Here is a 24,531-nt window from a genome sequence, read left to right on the forward strand (position 1 = left end):
CACCAACTCTTTCCCTCTCACTCACACACTCATGTCCAACAATTCTCCCTTTCTATCCCCTCCCTCCTATGGCCCCTTCCTCCCTTCTGTGTCCCATGTTCATGCACCTGCCTTCCTTCTTGGTTGAGTTTGTGTCCCCTCCCCCTCTCTGCCTTCCAGCCATTGTCCCAGAATTCTGCTCCTCCAATGCGCCAATGCACTCCTTCCCCTTCCCTTCTCCCTTTATCCCAGAAAGATCATGTCCCCTTACTTGTTCGAGTCACACTCACTCCATCAGCCTTCAGCGGCTTGTTGGGGGGAAGGGCAGCTGACAGTGATTCACATGTTGCATGTGGCTGACCCAGAAGCCTTCCCTCCGGGTCAGCTATGTGCAGCATGTGAACTGCTGCTAGCTGCACGTCCCCCCAACAAGCTGCTGAAGGCTGAAGGAGCAAGTGTGGCAAGGAGGTAACTGGGAGTCTCAACCCCCACACGCTGACCAGGGCCGGATTAAAAGGTAGGCCCAGTAGGCACATGCTTAGGGCCCGAAGTTGTCAGGGGGGCCTGCTGAAGGAGGGCAAACAGAGGACTCACTTTTTTAAACAAAATTTTGGTGGGGGGGGGGGCAATGGCAACGGCACCAGGCCCCCCAAAAGCAACGCCCCCCCCCCCCTTGCGGCATTGACGGCAAGTGCTCTGGAACACGTGGGGTGGACCGGCTGCTGCACTGAGGTCAGGAAGATCCCGCGATGACAGCGTCTGCTGGTTCTGCTCGAAAAAAGTAAGTGACATCAGAGGGGGGATGGACCGGCAGGCGCAGTTATCACGGGACCTTCCTGGTTGCTGGTCCACCCCACTTGTTCTAGAGCAGAGTCGGCAGCATTGTTGTCGATGCTGCAGGGCGAGGGTAAGAAGCCGAAGCCCGTTGCCTTTGCTGGGTGGGCCTACCCTTTAATCCGACTCTGGTCACAAGGAACCCTATACAGTAGTCTTGTGAAACATGACCCAGCACTGACTAAAGCCACCAGAACAGATATGTGTGGGTAAGTATAATTCCTGCCAGGAGGCAAGGGGGAAGGAAACATCCATTATTTTACAGAAAGCAGGAAAGTCAGCTGTATTTGGAGTGGGCGGGGGTGGGGGGTGGGGGGAGAGGTGCTGCAGATTCTGAACCTAGCTGAACATGAAATGTATATCCAAACCCATGTGCTTTCACTAAGCACGCAGTTAATTTCATCAATCTTTTTTCTTGGGGGGGGGGGGGGTGAGAGCCACGGATAGCATGCAATATTTCACACATGTTCTTTTTCCCTCTGCTTGATTTCTCTGTAAGTTTGCCTTATTTCCATTTAACTTCTGACTCAGCAAACCAGACCCTGGAGCTGCTTCATATTAGGTGAGGATCACATTCTTATGTCCAAGACAAAATATGCAGAAACCAAACAGCTTGTAAAAGACCAATTTGAACAAAATACCAGGGAAATCCAGATGCAATGCTAGCCAAGGGCCATGTGATAATGAAATACACAGGCAATGCCCCCACCAACATTTTGACTTACATAGACAGCATCAGCAACTCTTAAGGCTCTTGGGGGCAAGAATGGAGTTTGGTGTCCAATCCCCCCCCCAATGTTCTGCTAAACTTGAGGGAAAATGTACTGCAAGTAAATCTCTTAAACCCTAATTTCTGTCAAAATACATAATTAGAAAACTGATCCCACAGCACTCGCAACATGTTTTGAAGGGCCAGCAGCCTGCCTTTGGTCCTACAGCCAGCATGACCTGGGATTCAAGAGAAGCACAGCCCTAAATGTACAGAATATTGACATTTTCACCCATGAAAATTCCAGTTCGTCTCTTGGACTGGCCATAGGTGGGGCTGATATTTACGCATTCATCTTGCTGAGAGCACGTGAAAAGAAAAGCTGCTTGACTTTTCTCTTGTATCCTCTCCTTCAGGCCTGCAAGGGATGTTACTGCTTTTCTTAAAAGGGGGGGAAAGAAAGAAAAATAAAGGGAGAGAGAGAAGTAATTTGACTTGTGAGATGATAGAGCTGAACATAACAAGAGAACTGCAATTTAATCAGTGAAGTCCCCATGGGAGGGGCCTCGGGATGAGAGGGTGTCTGCAGCCACTGGAGCCCGACAGCTCTTTCCCAGGAGGAGAATGCTTGAGTACCTGATTGTAAAAACCGCTTAGATAACCTTAATAGGCGGTATATAAAATCATAATAAACTTAAACTTAGAAAGATGAAGGCAGAGGGACAGGGAGCCGGTGAGATAAGAGACGCTTTTGCATAACTTTGGGGAGTAGAAGGTGAATTGCTCTGGACTCTGGAGCTACTTAGTGATCTTTTTTGTTCCATCTGCCTGTGGGTAGGGTGGGGGGTGGGTGAGGTATTACGATGTTTGCATTTTCTCCTGCATTAGGAAAGCTGTCGGGAGCAGGAGTCCTCACTGACTATGGGGTTTTGGGGTTTGTCCGACTGCTGCTCCTTGGCTGCTGGCCTCTGACTGTACTCCTCCTCCTGCTGAACCCTTGGGCATGGCCTCAGACCACTGGGGATCCCAGAGAACCACCACCATCCTATACCATTCTCACAAGTCCTGATCACCCAGCGTTGACCATATATTTATTTATCCCAATCTTCCGGTATCGATAGACTTGTATTCAGTAATAATGGCTGGAAGTTGGACTTAAACAGCATTGGGAGTGTCATCTCAGCGAGCCCGAAAACTATGGATTAGACACCCCCTTCCTACCCCCACAGTATTTTTTCTCAGATAGTAAGTCATATGTACAGTATACCAAGTTTGGTTGGAATGTCTCCAAGCGTTTATGGATTAGACTCTAATCCATATCTGTCATTTTTGATCATTTTTACATGTTGATCCCTTCCCACCCACACAGTGTTTTACCCCAGATAGTAAGTCATTTGTGTACCAAGTTTGGTTGAAATCTCTCCATGTGTTTCAGAGTTATGCTGAATATTCATCTCAGCGAGCCCGAAAACTATGGGGTAGACACTGTTATCCCTTCTCACCCCCACAGTATTTTTCCCCAGATAGTAAGTCATATGTATACCAAGTTTGGTTGAAAGTTTTCGCCCTTTTCTTTTTCCTGTTTCTACCTCGTTTCAGCTCCAGTGCAGCTCCCTTCCCTGTGGTAAAGATCTCTAGAGGTTTTAACCGCTTGCCTTGTTGTTTTGTTGCAAATTAGCATACATGGAGTGGAACGTACTAAAGGAGTTACAGATTTGGGTATTTATACATATGGGTTACAGTTGGACGACATAGACTGAGGTAGTTGAGAGGAGTTGCAAACTTTGTTATTAATATAGAGTTATGGTTCGTATAGTATTACTGCTTTACAATTCATCTGAACACTTTTGTATACATATGGAAAGGGTTCAGAGTTAAAGCTAAAGGGAAGGAAGGGGGATTAGTTCAGAGATATTTAGGGCTTGCATAGAACTAAAACTGTACACTGGCACTGGTAAGGTAATCTTTGTTGTTTGTTTTGAATTTTATAAGAAAAGAAAAAGAAATACAAGTGGAAATAAAGAAGGAAAGAAGAAAACAGGGAAATGAATGGCGGGCAGGGCAGGACAGGGCTGGGGAGCCCAGTGTACTTGTATTATTGCATCGTGTCAGGTCTTCGTAGACTGGGCCACTTCCTGTTTTACTCATAGTATCAGTGGACTTGTAGGGTCTGACTTTCATGTGGAAATGAGAACTACAACTGGCCCAGCTTCTTCCTGCTGTACTGAAGGTGACCAGTAACTGCTTAAACACAGCCACAATCACTTAATACTATTGTCAATAGCAGTTAATCAAAAATAATCAATCCAGTCCAACGTGAAGATGAGTCTTACCATAAACTTAAAGAAGATTCGTAGAACTAATTTGTTCACTGCACTGTGTGAACCATCTCCCTTTTCCTGAAACAGAAATTAAAAGCTGGTGGTGAGGAGCAAAGTTTTGCAGACAAGTTCCTACCAAACAAGTTGTTAGGCCCTTCTTACATATTTCATCACTAATCCAGTTCAATCCATCAAGGCTTTGTTCTACTATGTAAATCTTGTCTCAATGCATTCTGGGAATTCACTCCTTTTCTGTTACTGTTACTGTTTAAATAGGGGATAATTTTATAAACTTTCTTCCATGTATAAAGTTTGGAAATATGTAGAAAAAGGCTTTAAAAATCACGTGACTGCTTACGTACAGAAAGGCCCACTCAGGTGCTGTTTAGAGAATCACGCCTAGTAGCGCCTAAGCAAACTTAGGCTTTGCTAATCATCCTAGACAGAGGCACCATTCCATTAGGCCAGCTTTTCACTTGTCCAATTTGGTGGCACCTATGTCAGACGCCTCACGATGCCTAACTCAAGCACGCCTATTCTCTGCCCATGGCCACGCCCACTGTTTGCTTAATGTCGTTAGGCATTCTTAATAACAACCACAAAAAGCAGTAAAAAAAAGTCTAATAGACTTTCTGAGTGACCCAGTCTGTCTAAATCACTCATAAATAGTTATATTAGTTATATAACTATTTATGATTGCTTTAGATCGACTAGGTCACTCGGAAAGTCCATTAGACTTTTTTTTTTTTACTGCTTTTTGTGGTCACTATTTAGTATATTTTGCAGTTTTTTGTTTTTGGAGTTATTTTTGATTTGTTAGGCATTCTTAGGCATGAGAGGTCGCTTCCACTTAAGCGTTATTAGGCATTCTAAGAGTTCGGTACTGAACCCTTAAATTATTTAACTGATGGGTTTTTTTTGGGGGGATGGGGGTTGGGGGGGTTGTGATTGGTTGAAAACTGGCATGGCCAATTACCGCACCAATTAAAGATTAAAAGTGTGGATACCATTTATAGAATATAACCCAAAAGTCAAAGCACGCAAAGTGCGCAGTCACTACTGCATGATCTGTAGAGCTTGGGCGGAGCAAAGCATGTGCTTATTGTCTACATACAGCTGATGTAAATTTGATCTGGGAGCCAATTTGGCTTTTCTGGTCTTCTCTCTCTCCAACAAGAGATTCTCCATAATGTAACCCAGCTACAATGTAACCCCCTCTTGAAACTTAGTATCCTTGTTAATATAACCTTCTTCATCCTTATGTTGTACATTTCCCCATGCTGTTACAAGGGCCACACTGGAAAAGAGCAATTAAGAAGTCCCGATTAGATTAGATCAGATAAAATTTGTCTTCTGGTATAAAATAAAGCCCAAAGGGAATAATTTTAGAAGTGCAAAGCAAGGTTTTAGATAGAGAATGACATGGGGACACATTTTTACCCGCCCTGTTCCCGTAAGTTTTGTCTCTTTCCCTGCCCCATTCCTGTGAGCTCTGCCTTTACCACACAAGTCTCGAACACTTAGGATGTTAAAGCATTTGAGGCTTGTGCAGATGAGGACGGAGCTTAGGCATTGGTGGAATGAGGAATTATGACATCACAGTTTGAGCTCTAGAATGTTGCTACTTAGGATTTTAAAGTGTTTGAGGCTTGTGCAGATGAGGACGGAGCTTAGGCATTGGTGGAATGAGGCATTATGACATCACAATCTGAGCTCTAGAACGTTGCTACTTAGGATTTTAAAGGGTTTGAGGCTTGTGCAGATGAGGACGGAGCTTAGGCATTGGTGGAATGAGGCATTATGACATCACAATCTGAGCTCTAGAATGTTACTACTTAGGATTTTAAAGCGTTTGAGGCTTCTGCGGATGAGGACGGAGCTTGCAGGAATGAGGCAGGGACAGGAAAAGAATTCTCTGGGACAGGGCGGGAAAATGTGTTTCCGCAGGAACGGGAAAATTTGTCCCCATGTCATTCTCTAGTTTTACACATAGAACATGCACTTATGGACCTGGGTTTTGCCTGGTTCACACCTATGCAAAAGTAGGTGGAAACATCCTCCCTGTGCATGCCATTACTGAGAAGAAGCGGAGACATTCCCAGGAGCTCATTTTGGGCAGGATTACACTTAGAAGAAATGAGTTGTGACTGCCTGTGAGGAGTCACAAATGTCTGGAGACTGCAAGGGGTTAATTTCATAGGGCCACTGATGGGCATATGCGACCTTGCTAAAATTGAGGGAGTGTGGCAAAATGGTTAAAGCTATGACCCACCATGTTCCTTGTGACCCTGGGCAAAGTCACTTAATCCCCCCATTGCCCCAGGATTGTGAGCCCACTGGGACAGACAGGGAAAAATGTGAGTACCTGAATAAACCGTTCTGAGCTCCATTGGGAGAATAATAGAGAAAATGGAATAAATAGTGTGAAAAGTTTCAGCCTCTGATGACCAGAACTGGTATTGTGATGTCATAATGCCTCATTCCACCAATAAGAGCCAACCTCATCAGTGATGTCACAATGGCTTCATTGTCCTAGACTTGGCTCACTTTTGCTACATTTGAGTTCCTAGAGTGGTGCAGTGGTTAAAGCTACAGCCTCAGCACCCTCAATCCCACGCTGCTCCTTGTGACCCTGGGCAAGTCACTTAATCCCCCCAAGTACGTCGCATAGATTGTGCGCCCACCAGGACAGACGGGGGAAATAAATTCATGTAAACTGTTCTTAGCTCCCCTGGGAGAATGGTAGAGAAAACCGAATAAATAACTGATGGACATTTCTCTTGTGCAAGTTACCCTGCTGTAAAATTAGCCTCCTGGAGGGCAATTTTCATATGGTTTCTTTTAACGTTCAGAGTTAAGTGAAAGGACAGGGGATCAATATACTGCCTTTCTGCTGTTTCAATCAAAGTGGCTCTTATTCTGTACCTGGGGCAATGAGGGGTTAAGTGACTTGTGGTGGGAATCGAACCTGCTCCTCCGGTCACTTCACTGACCACTAGGCCTTGTTCTCCTCCACTCAGCTTGAGTGCATTTTATATCCCTGCTGTCTGGAGGCAACCAACCCCCTTGTCCCCTAGACACTAGGGATTTTATTTTTAATTTGGGGGGGGGGGGCAGGAAGTGGCCACTACATACCAGTGACAAAAGGCTGAGGTAGAAGCTAGAAGTGGTAGCAGAGCATTAATATCTCCTGAACTCACTCTTCTAAGCCACCTCAGACCTGGCGGTATATTTCTTCTGTTAACTGCCTGGGTGGCAGGAAGCAGGTCTCTGACTAACTAACATACTTTGTAATATGCTGTTCACTGTCTAGCAGACAAGTTAACTCTTTCTGCCAGGAACGAGTGTGCAGACACTTCTGGCTGCATTATCATATTATCATCCTGCACTGGTCCCTCAACACTTTTTAAAAGTATCTTGCACTGAACTATTTCATGTCGTTCTTCCCTTTGCTCTTTCTGTTGGGTATTGTCAAATGTATTAAGAGTTTTAGCAAGTATAACCGCAGCATATTGCCTGTAATCATGGGACAGCAAACACTCAGTCAGAGACAATTACTAAGCATGCAGTACCTTAAGTGAGTTGGATAGACAAGCAGCTGTTATAAGCTGGAGAGGGTATTGTCTGGCTTGCATTTCCTAGGAGAAATTTGAAGAACAGACGGAGTTATTTCCAGGACAGAAAACATCTTATCAATGTTTCTAATGAAAGATGAAGTTCAAAATGGCTTAAAAAGAGGTGTTAAATCCTAAGGGGCTCATAATTAAAACCTAAACACGTCTAAAAACCCACCCAAGGCAGCGCTTGGATGACCTAAAAGACAGGTCATCCAAGCGCCGATAATCAAACCGAATGTCTGGACATATCGAGACCTCTGAATCCTGCGGTGTGGCCAGAGCTGAAAGGGGCATTTCTGGAGGAGTGGCTAGGGTGGTATTTGGGCAGGATGTGGGCCGATCTAGACTTAGTCGTCCCGCAGGGATAATCGAATGTTTTACTAGACTTCCTGGACGGACCTTATAGGTTATGACTTAGACAATATAAAAACAGGTATAAGTGCCACAAAAGTATCAAAAGTGACCAGATAACCACTCCAGAGACAAATAAAGACCCCCCCCCCCCATATACTCCCCCTGTGTTCACTGACCCTGTTGCACCTCCACAAAGTTCAGAATAAAAACGTACATAACTGCCTTTGGAACATCAGCACATAGCATAGGAAAGCCTGGTAGAGTTGCACAGAGGTGGCTTAAGTAGCCCAGGGGGTGGGCTAGTGAACCATAGAGGAGGACCCAGGCCCATAAGCCACTCTAACCACTACATTCATGGTAGAAAATGTGAGCCCCCCAAGGGCTATTGGGGTTGTAGGCAGGAGGGAGTTGTGGTGAGAGGTTTATGTGGCACCCTTTTTATGAAGTTCACAGCAGTGCCCTGTAAGGTGCCCCACTGCTCTGTTGCCATGTCCAGGTGGCCAATCCATTACAAGATTGGTCCTTCCCACATCCAAAATGAATGTTTCAGACTGGATGAATATTTGGACAAGAATGTGGTTTAAAGATAGACATAGTGGTGGTCTGGATTATCAACCACCCGGATGTCCAGATAGATGATTTTTTGAAAAAAAAACAAAAAAAAAAAGTTTTACACGTACTTTTCAAGAATGGACATTTTCCCACTGCCGACTTTGGCTGCCTAGCGTCCTATGTCCAAATCAGACTTAGAAGTATGTTTTGATTATGCCCCTCTAATTGTACCATGCTATTTAAAAAATCAGTACAATATATTCCAATTCTCATACTCTCAGTTTGAATGCAGTAATCAAGTTAATTTATCTCTTTAGGGCACTTTGTTTTATATAAACTCCCAAATACAAAAATAATGAGAATTGTAAAGGCCAAAGGGAACATCTACAAAGGAAACATTAAAAAAAAGTAAAAAAATTACACTTTTATATCAAATCCACAGCAAGATGAAGAACTAGAGAGAAAAAATGCAACAACACAAAGAACAGTCTGAAGTAAAACAGTACCTTCATTAGATTATCTTCGCTATTAAGGGAGGCAAAACTTCGAGTGGAAGAAATTCTGGCAAAAAACATTAAAAAGGGGGACAAATCCTTCTTCAGGTATATTAGTGACAGAAAAAGGAACACAGGCGGGATAGTACGCCTTAGAAGACCGGACGGAAGTTACGTGGAAGCAGATTCCGATAAAGCCGAACTACTGAATGAATACTTCTGCTCAGTCTTCACCTGTGAGGCACCGGGACACGGTCCGCAGTTGAAGGCAACACAAAGCACAGAAGACCCGTTTCAGAATTTTGAGTTCACACCAGGTGAAGTTTACAGTGAACTGGCAAGACTCAAGGTGAACAAAGCCATGGGACCAGACAATTTGCACCCAAGAGTGCTCAGAGAATTGAGCGATGTCCTGGCGAAACTGTTGGCTGAGCTATTCAATCTCTCCCTAAGTAAGGGGAAAGTTCCCCTGGACTGGAAATTAGCTAATGTCGTTCCTCTGCATAAAAAGGGTTGCAGGGCAGAGGCTGCAAATTATAGACCGGTGAGTCTCACATCAATAGTGTGCAAACTCATGGAAACACTAATTAAAAGCAAATTGGACACGATCTTGAATGAAGGGAATCTTCGGGATCCCAGTCAGCACGGATTCACCAAGGGTAGGTCCTGCCAATCCAATCTCATCAGCTTCTTTGACTGGGTAACAAGAAAGTTGGACTTGGGAGAGTCTTTGGACGTCGTGTACCTGGACTTCAGTAAAGCTTTTGACAGTGTCCCACACCGCAGGCTGCTATCGATGGGGTTAGGAGAGACACTAACTGCATGGGTCAATGATTGGCTGAGTGGCAGACTTCAGAGGGTGGTGGTTAATGGTACCCTCTCTAAAACATCGGAGGTGACCAGTGGAGAGCCACAGGGCTCTGTCCTGGGTCCACTCCTTTTCAACATATTCATAGGGGATCTGACTCAAGGGCTTCAAGGTAAAATAACACTATTCGCCGATGACGCCAAACTATGTAATATAGTAAGTGAATGCCTGAAGTCATAATGCCGTTGTACAGGGCCATGGTGAGACCTCATCTGGAGTACTGTGTGCAATTCTGGAGGCCACATTACAGTAAAGATGTGCGCAGAATTGAATCGGTTCAGTGGACGGCCACCAGGATGATCTCGGGGCTCAAGGGTCTCTCGTACGAAGAGAGACTGAACAAATTGCAGCTCTACACTCTCGAGGAACGTAGGGAGAGGGGAGACATGATCGAAACATTTAAGTAACTTACGGGACGTGTCAAAGTGGAAAATGATATTTTCTTTCTCAAGGGACCCTCGGCCACAAGAGGGCACCCGCTCAAACTCAGGGGCGGAAAATTTCATGGCGACATCAGAAAGTATTTCTTCACAGAGAGAGTGGTTGATCATTGGAACAAGCTTCCAGTGCAGGTGATCGAGGCAGACAGCGTGCCAGACTTTAAGAATAAATGGGAGGGTCAAGATAAGGAAATTGGGTCATTAGGGCATAGACAGGGGGTGGGTAAGCAGAGTGGGCAGACTTGATGGGCAGTGGCCCTTTTCTGCCGTCATCTTCTAGGTTTCTATGCTACCCAATAAAGGCAATATCATCGTAAGGTGACCCCAGAATTATTTGCTGGCCATAACCCAAAGTCTAAAGATAAACTGCTTAGTATTAAATATTGAAAAAAAGAAGGCTATCCTGGATTCCAGGCTGAAGATGGATTCCAGTAAATAGCTTCAAATACTTAAGAGTTAGCGTTGATTCTAATGCGACATTAATGCGCAAGATTCAAATCTAATAAATAAAAGGTTTTTGTAGTCTATGATAATTAAGATCGGTTAAAAGGTTTCTGGGTCTTGCTGCAACTTGTCAGGTAGAAAGGAAACCCAAAATAATTGGTGAGAGAACCTGGAACCCAGCTTCATAGGGAGAACATCACTAAACTCACCAGAGACATTTCTATTCTATGGGAAACCAACAAACTTTCCCGCCAAAATTCAAATTCATGAGCAATCAGGTCAGTGGAGCCACTATATATAAAGACAGACTGCAGACTAGAGAATAACATGGGGACAAATTTGTCCCCATGAGTTTTGTGGCTGTTCCTGTCCCTGCCCCGTTCCTGTAAGCTCTGCTTTAACCGCACAAGCCTCGAACACTTAGGATTGTAAAGTGTTCGAGGCTTCTGCAGATGAGGATGGAGCTTGCAGGAATGGGGCAGGGACAGGAAAAGAACTCTCTGGGATGGGACGGGAAAAAATTTGCCCCATGTCATTCTCTACTGCAGACCTCACAGCATATCCTGAAGAAAGCCACAGCATGATGGCTGAAATGTCACCAAATTTTGGGGGGTTTCTATCTGACAAGATGCAGCGAGACCTGGAAACCTGCAACAAGCAGTTAAAATATTGTTTTGTTGAGCCGAGGCAACCTTACACACATTAATATTTGCACTGCTGATCTCAGGATTAGATTTTGGTAATATGACATATGCAGAGACAGTGGCATAGTAAGTGGGGTGTGAGGGGATGGTCCGCCATGGGCTTGCTTTGTTAGGTGTGCTTGGATGGATGGATGGTTCTCCTTGGTGTATATTTAGAGTACGAGTCTTGTTATCGAATGATTATACATATACTTTCCTTTTTTGTTTGTAGTGATTTCAATTACCCCAACATTGACTGGTTAAATGTTACATCAGGGAGTGCTAGGGAGGTAAAATTCCTAGACGTCATAAATGACTGCTTCTTGGAACAACTGGTTCAGGAACTGACAAGAGGAGGAGCTATTTTAGGTTTGGTCCTTAAATGCAAGGCATAGTACAGAGTTAATTGTATTGTGTCTTCTTGGAAACAGTGATCATAAGATCATAAATTTGAGCTGTTACCAGGAATGACATCACAAAATAAATCTACTGTAGCTAAAAGGATCAGTTGCAAAGGTTAGGACTATAAATCAGGCATAGATGTTATTTTAAAATAACATTGTGGAAGCCCAGATCAGATGTATTCCACGTATCAGCAAAGGTGGAAAGAAGAGGAAATGAGAGCCAGAATGGTTAAAAGGTGAACTGAAAGAGGCTATTAGAGCTAAAAAAGCATCCCTTAAAGAATGGAAAAAGGATCCAAATGAAGAAAATAAGAAGAAACACAAGCACTGGCAAGTTAGATGCAAAGAATTGATAAAGACAGCTAAGAAAGAATATGAAGAACTTGCAAAAACTCATAGCAATTTTTTAGGTACATCAGAAGCAGAAAACCTGGGAATCTGTGGAACCATTGGATGATCAAGGAGAAAAAGAGGTGCTCAGGGAGGATAAGGCCATAGCGGAGAGACTGAATGAATTCTTTGCTTCGGTCTGTATGGAAGAAGATCTACCTGAACCAGAAATGTTTTTCAAGGGTGATGATACGGAGGAACTGAAAGAAATCTCAGTAAATTTGGAAGATGTACTAAGCCAAATTGATAAGTTAAAAAGTGACAAATCACCAGGACCATATGGTATACATCCCATGAAATTGCTGACCTGATGTTAGTGATCTGTAATCTGTCGCTAAAATCCTCTTTAGTACCTGAAGATTGGAGGGTAGCCAATGTTATGCCAATTTTTAAAAAGGGTTCTGGAGAGATCTGGAAAATTACAGACCAGTAAGCCTGACTTCAGTGCTGAGCAAAATGGTGAAAGAAGTATAAAAAAATAAAATTGTGGAACACGTAGGCAAACCTGATTTGAGACAGAGTCATTATGGGTACAGCCGAGGGAGATCTTGTCTCACCAATTTGGCTTGACTTCTTTGAAGGTGTGAATAAACATGTGGATAATGACGAGCTGGTTGATCTAGTATATCTAGATTTTCAGAAAGCTTTTGATAAAGTTCCTCACGAGAGGCTCCTGAGAAAATGAAAGAGTCATGGGATAAGTGGCAAAGTTCAGTTGTGGATTAGGTTTCTGCCAGGTACCTGGGACCTGAATTGGCCACTGTTGGAAACAGGACACTGGGCTTGATGGACCTTCGCTCTGTCCCAGTACAGCAATTCTTATGTTACTATGTTTAATCTAATTTCCCCCTAATACTATAGATGTCCAAAGAAGGGTAAATGGCAGTTAGGCGCTAATTTATAGAGTAGCCTGTGTGTGAGGGTCTGGGAGGGTGTGATACGTATGGGACATACCTGGAGTCTGAGAGTTGTTTTTAGTAACAATAGCTGTTTAAGAAACCATCTTCTACTAAAAGGATCCTAATACCAAATAACAACTTTCTTTTTTTAAAAGGGGAACTAGAGTTCAGAAAGATAACTTGCACCTGGCGAGCCAGATTTAGTCAAAACAGGATATGGATGAATTAATCAAGAGAAGGGGGGAAAAGCAGGAAATGGTTTGTGATATGTTCATGTTTGAACACGTATACAAACCGGATCCTGACCATAATCTGGGCATAAAAAGACAGGCAGAACTCAGTGGAATCGGGACTTCTCCACTGCTGAAGAGCCGTGTGATGCTGATATGAGATGAATGCGCTGCCTCCGATGTTTCGCTGGTCCCCCGATACCGGAGTGATGATGCAATATATGGTAACAAATTATTGATTCCTTACTGCATGATTTCATTATTATAAAATTGTATGAATAAACCTATATTATGCTTTCAGTCATCTGTGTATGCTATTAATTTTCCCAGTCAGAGAGCTGGTGAGGGGAAGGGAAAGTGGGATATAGCATTACCCTAAGAATAATAGCAGTACAGAGGGTCACACACTGAAGAGCTTACAATATTCTAAGTGACAGCTACCTTTGACGTGATGTGCTGACATTTAAATGCCAAATTAGGCTCTGATTTTGAACCAAATGTGGGCACCTAGTTACCATTATAGAACACTATATTAGTGCTCAGATTTTTCCTTCATTAACTTGTTAACAGACTTACATTGAGCCTTTTCCAGTGACTGGGGACAGTGGAGCGGCCAAAGGTACCTGTGATATAGGAAAAAAAGACGAAAGGATTAAGCATTGAGGTTATTCCAACTACATTTTGGGTATTGCTTTGGTAAGTAGCTTGTTTCACTGGAATTTCAAACTTTGAAATCTAAACTATTGCATTCATAGGGTCAGTATGGGGAAACAGATGGACTCATTCCAACTTCTAAATGACTTGAACCTGATATTCACAAAAAGTTTAGTGCCTGGCCTAGGCATTTAGAAGGAGGTGGAATGTTAGCTGAATTTAACATCTTTAGTTTTGAGTTGAAAATAGGTGATTATTCACTCCACTCATGCCACCCTTCTCCTTGAATCACTTCAACGGCTCCCTAGCCACCTTCACATACAGTTCAAGCTCCTATTGCTGACCTACAAGTGGCTTCACTCTGCTGCCCCTCAATATCTCTCCTCTCTTCTCTCTCCTTATCCAAGTTTCCAAGTTTATTAATTTTTTAATATCCCGACCATCAAGTGAATATCTGGCCGGTTAACAATGTTTTGTATCGGTTAAAAATATTATAAGATAAAGTGAACATAGATGACATAGACTAGACAAACTGGATAGTGAGGAAAGTGGGGGGAGGAGGGGAGAAGTTACAAAATTTAGAGAAAAAGGGGGGGGTGGGGAAAGGATAGAATGAAAGGGATAGGGTGGTATTGTTGAAGCAAGTACTTATTCGCAGTAGGAGGTAGAATAAAGGAGAAGGAGAAACAAAAAAGAGAAGATTTGAAAGGAGAAAAAAGTGATCTAGGTTCCATTGAAAGCATCTTGAAATAAGAATGTCTTTAAGCCTGACTTGAATTTAATTAGATTTTGTTCGTCCCGTAGAAATTGTGGGAGAGAATTCCATAGTGTGGGGGCGGTTACTGCGAAGTTGGTTTTTCGGGTGTAGTAGAATTCTTTTAAAGAAGGAATAAACAGGAGTTTTTGGTCGGTAGATCTTAGTATACGAGGGGAACTTTGTGGAATTAGTAGTTTATCGAGGAATAGTGGTTGATGAAAAAGTTTAATTTTGAAAGCGAGTAAGATGATTTTGTAGGTGATGCGATGATTGATGGGAAGCCAATGGGCCTCTTTAAGGAGGGGAGTGACATGTTCATATTTGCCTTTTTTATATATTAGTTTTATTGCGGAATTTTGTATTAATTGCAGTCGTCGTAGTTCTTTTTGAGGGAGTCCGTTAAGGAGGGAGTTACAGTAGTCCAACTGGGAGATGACTAGGGAATGGGTCAAGATGTTGATAGAGTCAGTGTTTAGGATAGGACAGAGTGATCGGATAATCCGGAGTTTAAAATAACAAATTTTAACGACCTCCCAGAGAACCTCTTAGCTGTACCCTTCTCCTTCGCTGCCAGACTACGTTCCTTTCATCAAGCTGCCCCCTTTGCAGTAGTAATCCTAGAACCAAATCTTTTCCGTTGCCCAATTTTAGGCTTTATCAGAAATCTGTCTCTATAACCACGATAACACTTCATCTTTTTAGGCTGAAGTATGACCTTTTGCCTACAGGACACAGAAAAGCCATTGTCCAACATTCAATAGCCCAAAGGCCACTCACCATCGAAGCAGCAGCTCAGGGTCACCAGCAGAAAGAAAACTGCGATCTTCATGGTTGCAATAGTTTCTGAACCCGCAACCCCCAGTGGGATCAGGGGATGACTGAACTGCTCTGCTCATCACTCCGTTATATATAGGAGCTTTCAGTTCACCTAGAGCATCATGTGAGATCACCTGCTATCAGCACTAGGGCAAAGGAAACCACTGCAGAGATGGAGCAAGCCTTGTCAGGTTCACCTCTTTGTTTGCTAACCTCTAAATCTTAAGGCACATACCCTAAAGATATGACAGAAGTAATCATGGGTTTCTTGGTGGCGGCCATTGTTTGATCACGTCATGCAGACGCTCATTACTATGGAAAAGGGAGAGAGGGTGGAGGTATCCGAGTCAGCACTTCTCAAAAGTCATCTGCTTCAGATCAGAAAATTATTTTTTCACCCCCATTTTGAGTTACTTTGCCAGAGATAAAATGGTGTTGCATACAAAATGTGCAGCAGCTGAAATATTTCTTGCCAAGGTCTCTGCATTTATTGTACTTTGGATTCTGAAGTACTTAGGGGTAGAGTTATCTACCAACTAGAGGGAAGGCTACTGAAAGAGATATGACAACAAACATATCTAAAGTCTCTAGAGCAGGGGTGTCAAAGTCCCTCCTCGAGGGCCGGAATCCAGTCGGGTTTTCTGGATTTCCCCAATGAATATGCATTGAAAGCAGTGCATGCAAATAGATCTCATGCAGATTCATTGGGGAAATCCTGAAAACCCGACTGGATTCTGGCCCTCAAGGACCGACTTTGACACCTGTGCTCTAGAGTCTAGACCATACAGTTTCATACCTAGTTCGCCTAATGCACATCTTCTCTCAATCTGCCCGCTCTAGCAAATCATACCATACACTCACCAAGGATATCCCCATTCTCATGCACCCAACCGACTCACACGGTCCATTCACCACCCTCTCCACAATCAAACCACCACAAACACCCCGTCCCTTAAGCAACTTTAAACCCACAAGCATACCAGACCGACCATACCATCATAGACAGTCATACAATCTTCAGACCACTAGAGTCAACAAATGAGAGCCAGATAATAACTTATCAGTCCACTGAAGTAGAGTAATCAGATGACATAGTATTCAAGCGGTATCAGATGTAAAGGAGCACCATCCCCCCGAGGTGAATACCCATAGGGTGGCCGGGTAAGATAAGATAAATGATTTTCCGCTGAAATAGCTGAGCGCATATACTATAAAATTTGCACTGCTTGTCCAAAAGGGATGAAGAGTAATCTTGAAAAATGCACAAGTGTGTTCCTCCTTATGGGCATAGTTAAGCACTTTTGCTCTCACGACCCATGGCCATTGCTGAACATCAAATTTACGCTCCAACCAATGAGTTCGCTCCAATCTCACGGGGCCCACTCCCTCCAGCAACAGCAGCTCTGAATGCAGCCATTGTTCTAGGATAGAGAGAAGACGGGCATCAGAGATAGATTCTGGCAGGCCCACAAATTGAATATTGTCTTTGCGGGAGCGATTTTCCAAATCCTCGATCTTGTCTGCTTGCACATGCAGTTGCTCCCGCAGAGACTCCATCGCTTCTGATGTTGAGGCCGATGAGTCCTCAATGGCCACCACTCGAACCTTCAGCTCTCCAGTATGCTGGGCCACATCAGATAACATCGCCTCCAAATTGGACATCTGTGCTGAGCTGGAGAAAACGGAGTCCAGTGCCTGCACTACTGCTGAAGTATGTTTCTTTATAGTTTGCAGTTAAACACAGAGCCACTTCCCCAGAAGAACCTACTAAGTTAGAATAGTTACCTGTAATCCTGAACATCATACATTATTTGCCAGAATTAAGTAGGATGTGTGTAAGCTTAGTATAAATATACTTTATGCAGCTATGCAAAAGATATGTAAATGCACCACACCACCATTCCTAAATACAACTACCGAAAACCATCACAGAAACACACTAACTCTGTATTATAACACCTGTGCAGAAACTCATGTATTTATAAATTTATAAATAAATAAATAAATATTGTAACACCTTTACAAGAGCTCATCAACTGTAAGACCTGTTTAGCTCATGTACTGTAACACCTGTGCAGAAGCTCATGCACTGTAACACTTTTGCTAAACCTCTTTAACTGTAACACCTTTGCAAAAGCGCACACAATGTAACATCTGTGCAGAAGCTCATGTACTGTAACACCTGTGCACAAGGTCACAAACTGTAACACCTGTACAGAAGCTCATGTACTGTAACACCAGTGCAGAAACTCATGTTTTGTAACACCTTTGCAAAAGCTCACGTAGTTACACCTGTGCAGAAGCTCATGTACTGTAACACCTGTGCAGAAGCTCATGCACTGTAATACATGTATAGAAACTAATGTATTGTAACACCTGTGCAGCTCACGTGTTGTAACACCTTTACAAGGACTCATGTACTGTAACACCTTTGCAAGAGTTCACATATTGTAACACCTGTGCACCTGAAACTAATGTATTGTAACACTTGTGCAAGAGCTCACATACTATAATACCTTTGCAAAAACTTACATACTGTAACATCTGTGCAGAAGCTCACGTATTGTAACACCTGTGCAGAAGCTCATGTACTGTTACACCTGTGCAAAAGCTCACATAACACCTGTGCAGAAGCTCACATACTGTTACACTGTGCAAAAGCTCATGTACTGTAACACCTTTGCAAAAACTCATGTACTGTAACACCTATGCAGAAGCTCCCATACTGTTACACTGTGCAAAAGCTCATGTACTGTAACATCTTTTCAAGAGCTCACGTAACACCTTTGCAAAAGCTCATGTACTGTAACACCTTTTCAAGAGCTCACGTAACACCTTTGCAAAACCTCATGTACTGTAACACCTTTGCAAAAGCTCACGTACTGTAACACCTGTGCAGAAGCACACATACTGTTACACTGTGCAAAAGCTCATGTACTGTAACACCTTTGCAAGAGCTCATGCACTATAACACCTTTGCAAAACCTGATGTATTGTAACACCTGTGCAAAAGCTCATGTACTGTAACATCTGTGCAGAAGCTCACGTACTGTTACACCTTTGCAGAAGCTCACGTACTGTAACACCTTTGCAAGAGCTCATGTACAGTAACACCTTTGCAAGAGCTTATGCACTGTAACACCTTTGCAAAACCTGATGTATTGTAACACCTGTGCAAGAGCTCATGTAATCCACTCTAAATTGACTCACCCAGTCATTAGTAGCAGTAAGAAGCTTTCAATAAACAATGAACAAGTAGGCTAAGATTTGAAAGCAGTCTCCATAAAGTAAACTCACTTAAAGGACTTGATTCCATTTTGAATCATGTTTTAACATTGCCTTCTGGTTTCATTGTCAGAAATACTAACTCCTTTATGTAATGGGTGGAAGGGTTACGAAGCAGCTCTAGCATTATCCAGCCTCACAACTGTGTGGCTAATCCTACAATTTACTATGTCACCAAACTGAAAATTTGTTTAGTCTTGAGTTATTTGAACTGGCTGTTCTTGGATGCTAGTCTTTGCTGGGGGATAGAACCAAGCCAGAGCGCAGTAAAAGTGCTTTTGCCTGGAGTTACATTAGCAGTTTTGGAAATGATTCAGTAGTTCAAAATTCATTTTTTAAACAGCTCATTACAAAGGAATTGAGCTGTTAGAAGTCTCAAAGATGCAAAGAAGATTTAATTATTCACTTTAATCATTCTGCCAGTTATATACAGTTCAAAAGCCAAAATTCATAAGGTGTTTAAGAGGTAATATCATAAGACAGATCACATGAAGAAAAAACAGGAGAAGAAAGGAAAGGTGCAAAGAGAGAGAGTGAGAGAGAAAAAGAGAGAGAACAACAGCGCACAAGAGTTAGAGAGAGAGCATGAGAGAGACAGCAAAAGAGAGAGATAGTGAAAGAGAATGAGAGAGAGAGAAAGAGAGACAACAAAAGAGAGAGATAGTGAAAGAGAGAACGAGAAAGAGAAAGAGAGAACAAGAGAGACAGCAAAAGAGAGAGATAGTGAAAGAGAGTGAGAAAGAGAATGAGAGCGAGAGAAAGAGAGACAGCAAAAGAGAGAGATAGTGAAAGAGAGAGCGAGAAAGAGAATGAAAGAGAGAGACAGCAAAAGAGAGAGATAGTGAAAGAGAGAGCGAGAAAGAGAATGAAAGAGAGAGACAGCAAAAGAGAGAGATAGTGAAAGAGAGCGCGAGAAAGAGAATGAGAGAGAGAGAAAGAGAGAGAGACAGCAAAAGAGAGAGATAGTGAAAGAGAGAGCGAGAAAGAGAATGAGAGAGAAAGAGAGAACAAGAGAGACAGCAAAAGAGAGAGATAGTGAAAGAGAGAGCGAGAAAGAGAAAGAGAGAACAAGAGAGACAGCAAAAGAGAGAGATAGTGAAAGAGAGAGCGAGAAAGAGAATGAAAGAGAGAGAAAGAGAGACAGCAAAAGAGAGAGATAGTGAAAGAGAGAGCGAGAAAGAGAATGAAAGAGAGAGAGACAGCAAAAGAGAGAGACAGTAAAAGAGAGAGCAAGAAAGAGAGCAAGAGAAGCCATGGAATGTCTTTCGAAACCATCTCCCTGGTATTTAAACACTGACTGTGGTGTTTAAATTTATATTGTGATTTCAAAATCAGACCTTACCACAAATACTGGTGCTCCATTTCTGGGTATATGACGGCAGCTAGAAGTTATCCAGGTATCATAGTTATTCCGTCATGGAGCCTGGATAACCATTTGGACCAGATAGGATTGCTAGGCTTTCTCCATCTTTGCCTGGATAGTTATTTGGGTACTAGAGTTGAATATCGATGGTACCCAGATACCTTCTGCCTTAGCTCCAACACCTCAGTTCACAAGAACATAAGAGTAAGCATACTAGGTAGACAAAGATCCATCTAGCCCAGTTTCCTGTTTCCAACAGTGGCCAATCCAGGTCACAATAACTGGCAGAAACCCAAATAGTATCAACATTCCATGCTATCGATCCCGGACAAGCAGTGGCTTCCTTCATATCTGTCTCAATAGCTGACTATGGACCTTTCCTCCAGGAACTTCTCCAAACCTTTCTTAAACCCAGCTATTCTAACTGCTGTTACTGAATAATGTCAGGTTGGTCAGAAATGATTTTCAGCAGCATTATTCAGATAATCCTATTGAAAAATCACTGATTGGGTCAAGTAAAGGCCAGCTATCAGAGATAAGAGCTTCGAATATTGTTAGCAGACATCCGGATTTCCCCAGACATGTCTTCCTCTGGATCCGGATGGTTTTTCAAACCCTGGCACTTTGTCCAGGTTTTGAAAAGCTTCCAACAAATTGCCATCAGGCAGAAGGGCATCCGTGCATGCCAGGCGATGACATCACGTACATGTGTGCCTGCCTGTGATGTTATCATGTCACATCCGATCATGCGCGGATGCCCTCCTGCCTGACGAGAGCAGGCAGCGGCGGGTGGGGCGGGGGCATGGATGGGTGGAACTGGGTGGGCTTGGAGGCAGGTCTAGGGGGTCCAGATTATCTGTTTTGGACAATCTTGCAATACTAGCACGGTGCCAGTTCTCCAACTCTGCCTTCCCTTTAACACAGAACACAGGTTCATTCCTGTCTATAAAGCTCACCTCTGAGCCCCTTCTCACGTTCACACCTAGGAGAAATTTTGTGATCATTCATCAATGATTTTGGTGATCATGGTGCTACTATTATAAAAATTACTGCTACCACCCAGAGAAAATGGCTTCTCATTTCTTATCACTATTAGTATTTTGTTTTGCTTTGCTGGTGCTGACCTCTGGTGGTCAGATGGAAACTTACAGCTTACTTTTATTCATTGAAATTTGAGTATGGATTTGCTTAATTTTTTCTTGTTGCTCACATATTTTTATAGACTGTAAGTACATATTTGAGTTTACTTTCAACCCTCTTCAAGATCAGACAGATATGGTACAATATGTATTACAACAACAAGTTTGAGAATTGAGGGATAAAAAAAAATCTAAAGACCTCCCTTTTCTTTTAAATTTTGCTTTTAATAATGTAGTTATTGATCCTCCCTTCCCCTTATTACCCTTAAGTTCATGTTAGTATTTGTAAATTGTCTTTTAATGTTCACTCTTCCCCGTATGACCATTTTCAAGTTCTTATGTCCGAAGCCTAAGAAACAAGTTGGGACAGTTAGAATATATTGCACTAAATGAAAAGATAGCTATAATAGGCATCTCTGAGATCTGGTGGAAAGAAGAAATCCAATGGGACACTGTCATACCATGGCACAAATTATATCAGAGTGAAAAGGTGGATCGAATTGATCGGGTAATTTAAATCATTTATATTTAAGTGATATCTATAAATTGTACCTCAGTTACTTTAGCCTTGATAACAAGCTCTCTGTTGAGACACATTTATTTATGAAAGTGTATAATCTACCAAGTGGGGAGATTCTCAGTGGATCCTCTAATTCCTCCTTATACCAATAGTCTTGCAAGATGCTTCAGTCTAGGCCATCCATCTTGAGAGGATGGCTTTATTTACCTGCTTGACTAAACAGAGTGTCTACTATAACCTTTCATTTAAATCTCTACAACTGCTTCCCCAATGAAGCAATAAACATAAGTATTTGGGAAGCTCAGTCTGGTGTGTGACATGTTTTGCCATCTGGAGAGAGAGGGTGATTTCAAATTCTGGGATCTTCTAAGCAGGATACATGACCCCACTGCCCCTTCCATTGACTCAGGAGGGTGGCTACATATTTGAGACAAGAACCTCACCCATTCTCTATTACCCTAGAAACCAGGGTTAAAGGGGGAAACGGGTTCACCAGTCTGCACAAATTCATGTTGACCAGCTTTCTTCTCTGTAATCCACACAGAACTAGTGGAATATTGTAAATGTACTTGTGATAACTCATGTCTCAAGAGATGAAGGAAGTAGAACCAGGAATTTGAATGCTTTTACTTTATTGAGGAAGCAGAATCATGAGACATCTCTACAGGATAATAGGCTTCAAGTGTTAGATCCCTTGTATGGAAGAGAAAAGTACAGAGAGGATTCTACGGTGGCCATTTGGCACATTCCTTTGACTGATAGCAAGGCCAGGACCTTCTAGAAGAGAGAAAAAGATAAGTAAATACTGAGACAGAAAAATACAAAATCTTTCTGAAGGGATCAGTATTGAAGTGGGAGTTGCTTTAAGAACACATTGATTAGGTGCTGTTTAAGTCTGAATGCAGAACTTTTATTTTGGATTACATGGTTACTTCATGTTTTTTCATGCTCCTAGTGTTCATACAGTAGATCTCTAAGAAAGACCAGTTTCTTTCCTGCTCTGTACTAACAGCGAAAAACTAGAGGTGATTAATTCTGGGGAAGGAGGCTGCTAGAAGAGCTAGATTTGTCCCCTACCTCAGTGGATTTGGAAGATCCCTCATATATGTAGCACACCCTTTCTCCATTGCATGCAAATATATCTCTTTCATATTCATTGTGGGTGAACTGACTGGCCAGAATGTCCCTGAGGACTGGGTTGAAAGCCACTGCTCTACCTCCTTTCCCCAATCCCTCTGCAGTGCTCACAGACGCAGAGAAAACACTTCCTTCAGGGCTGCTCCCAGAGCCAGCAGGTTGATTCATATGCCATGGCTTTGAAGCTCAGGTCTCTTGCAAAGCTGCATAATGTTGGAGTTCATGGAAGCAACACTGCCACCTTCTGCTAACACATGGGATCATTTTAATAAAGATTATTTCATAGACAAGAGAGAGGAGGGGCATCAGAGACCAAGATGAATGTTTGAAACAATATACTGTACTCCTCAAAGTGATAGAAAACCAGAGAGAAGGGGGTGGCTAAATGATTGTTAATTGCTGTCTTTTACCTATGCACCTAACAAGAGGAAGTTGGATTTATCAGCAGTAATGTCCCATGGGATTTCTTTAACGGTGTTTTGGGAACAGGAGTCTACACTGCAAGAAAAAACAAACAAACCAGGTACAGTGACTACAAAGGCAGAAGGAAAATGAGATTCCAGAGAAATGCAGCAAAGTCACTTCAAAGGGATCAACCAATAGAGGCACAAACATGCTCACAGATATTCACACAGCAACACTCGTACATGCACATGCCAGACACACATAAGCATACATACACACACATGAACACACATGCACACAGTTGCTGCAAAGAGCAAGTTTTGCTGATACAGTAACTTCAAAAAGAAGCAGTTTTGAAATCTACAAAAGTTGAGAAGAACAAGAACAAAAGTCTGGACTTATCAATAAACTGGAGGTTTGAGAAAGATTTTTCTAAAGGGAATAACAAGAGCAGAGATTTTAGAGAAGAGCAGTAAAGTCACTGTTCTGTCAATGGAAGCATGCAGACATGTATGAACACGTCTGTGCAGATACACATACACTAACAGATAGTGAATGCAGACAAGAACAGACACACATGTACCGGGAGCATAGAGTCATAGAGTATGATGGCAGAAATGGGCCGTCGGCCCAACAAGTCTGCCCACTCAAAGAGCCCTCCCCATAAAAGAACCCTCTCATAGCCATGGAAGGTCCCAGGCCCACCCATTTTCACCTAAAGCCCAACTAGAGGCAGTGCATGCCAGCTACCAAGGATTAAATATCTCTCAGTCCTTTTTCCTCCCTCACCCCGCCATGGTGTTTCAGTGAATTATGAGTGCCAGTCAACCAACACAATGCTGGACCTTGAGCAGTAATGGCACTCGTGGACTGTAGGGGGCGATAGTTATAGAATGGATAATGAATAAGATGTGTTTATGGAGTATTTTGTGGAGGTTTTCTACAAAAATACCTGCTTTTCATATGGTTCTGGATAACTCTAATTAGATACAAGCAAAATCTGAATATGGATGTAGCCAAGGCCAGATTAATATTAAGGAAAAGCATAATAATATTCTCTTTATGTATTTTGCTATTAAGCCAGACCATAATGGAAATCAGGACACACTTCTGGAGGTATGAAACTGCCTCCATGTTTCTTTCTCTTTCTCTCTGCGTGTCTTTGTTGATAAATATATGTTGTTAACTTAATTTAATTATGATGTCCTATGGGTCCTGGCTAGGAACTGGAAGCCAT

The 24,531-nt window shown here is 42.6% G+C and overlaps 1 protein-coding gene across 5 annotated transcripts in view; it reads right to left on the reverse strand.

Moving 5' to 3' along the window:
• The window catches only part of LOC117351525 (uncharacterized PE-PGRS family protein PE_PGRS54-like), a 35,053-nt gene extending 19,566 nt beyond the window's left edge, over positions 1-15,487 (reverse strand). For all 5 annotated transcript variants that reach the window (XM_033926901.1, XM_033926902.1, XM_033926904.1 and 2 more), the window contains exons 1-4: positions 15,407-15,487; positions 13,795-13,841; positions 7,416-7,481; positions 3,856-3,921 (exon numbers count right to left, since the gene is read on the reverse strand). In XM_033926901.1, the coding sequence (XP_033782792.1) occupies positions 3,856-3,921; positions 7,416-7,481; positions 13,795-13,841; positions 15,407-15,458 (231 nt within the window). In that variant the 5' untranslated portion in view covers positions 15,459-15,487. The remainder of the gene's footprint in view (positions 1-3,855; positions 3,922-7,415; positions 7,482-13,794; positions 13,842-15,406) is intronic.
• Between the last annotated feature and the right edge of the window lie 9,044 nt (positions 15,488-24,531).

Source organism: Geotrypetes seraphini, chromosome 18 (assembly GCF_902459505.1).
Source record: "Geotrypetes seraphini chromosome 18, aGeoSer1.1, whole genome shotgun sequence".
Classification (NCBI taxonomy): domain Eukaryota; kingdom Metazoa; phylum Chordata; class Amphibia; order Gymnophiona; family Dermophiidae; genus Geotrypetes; species Geotrypetes seraphini.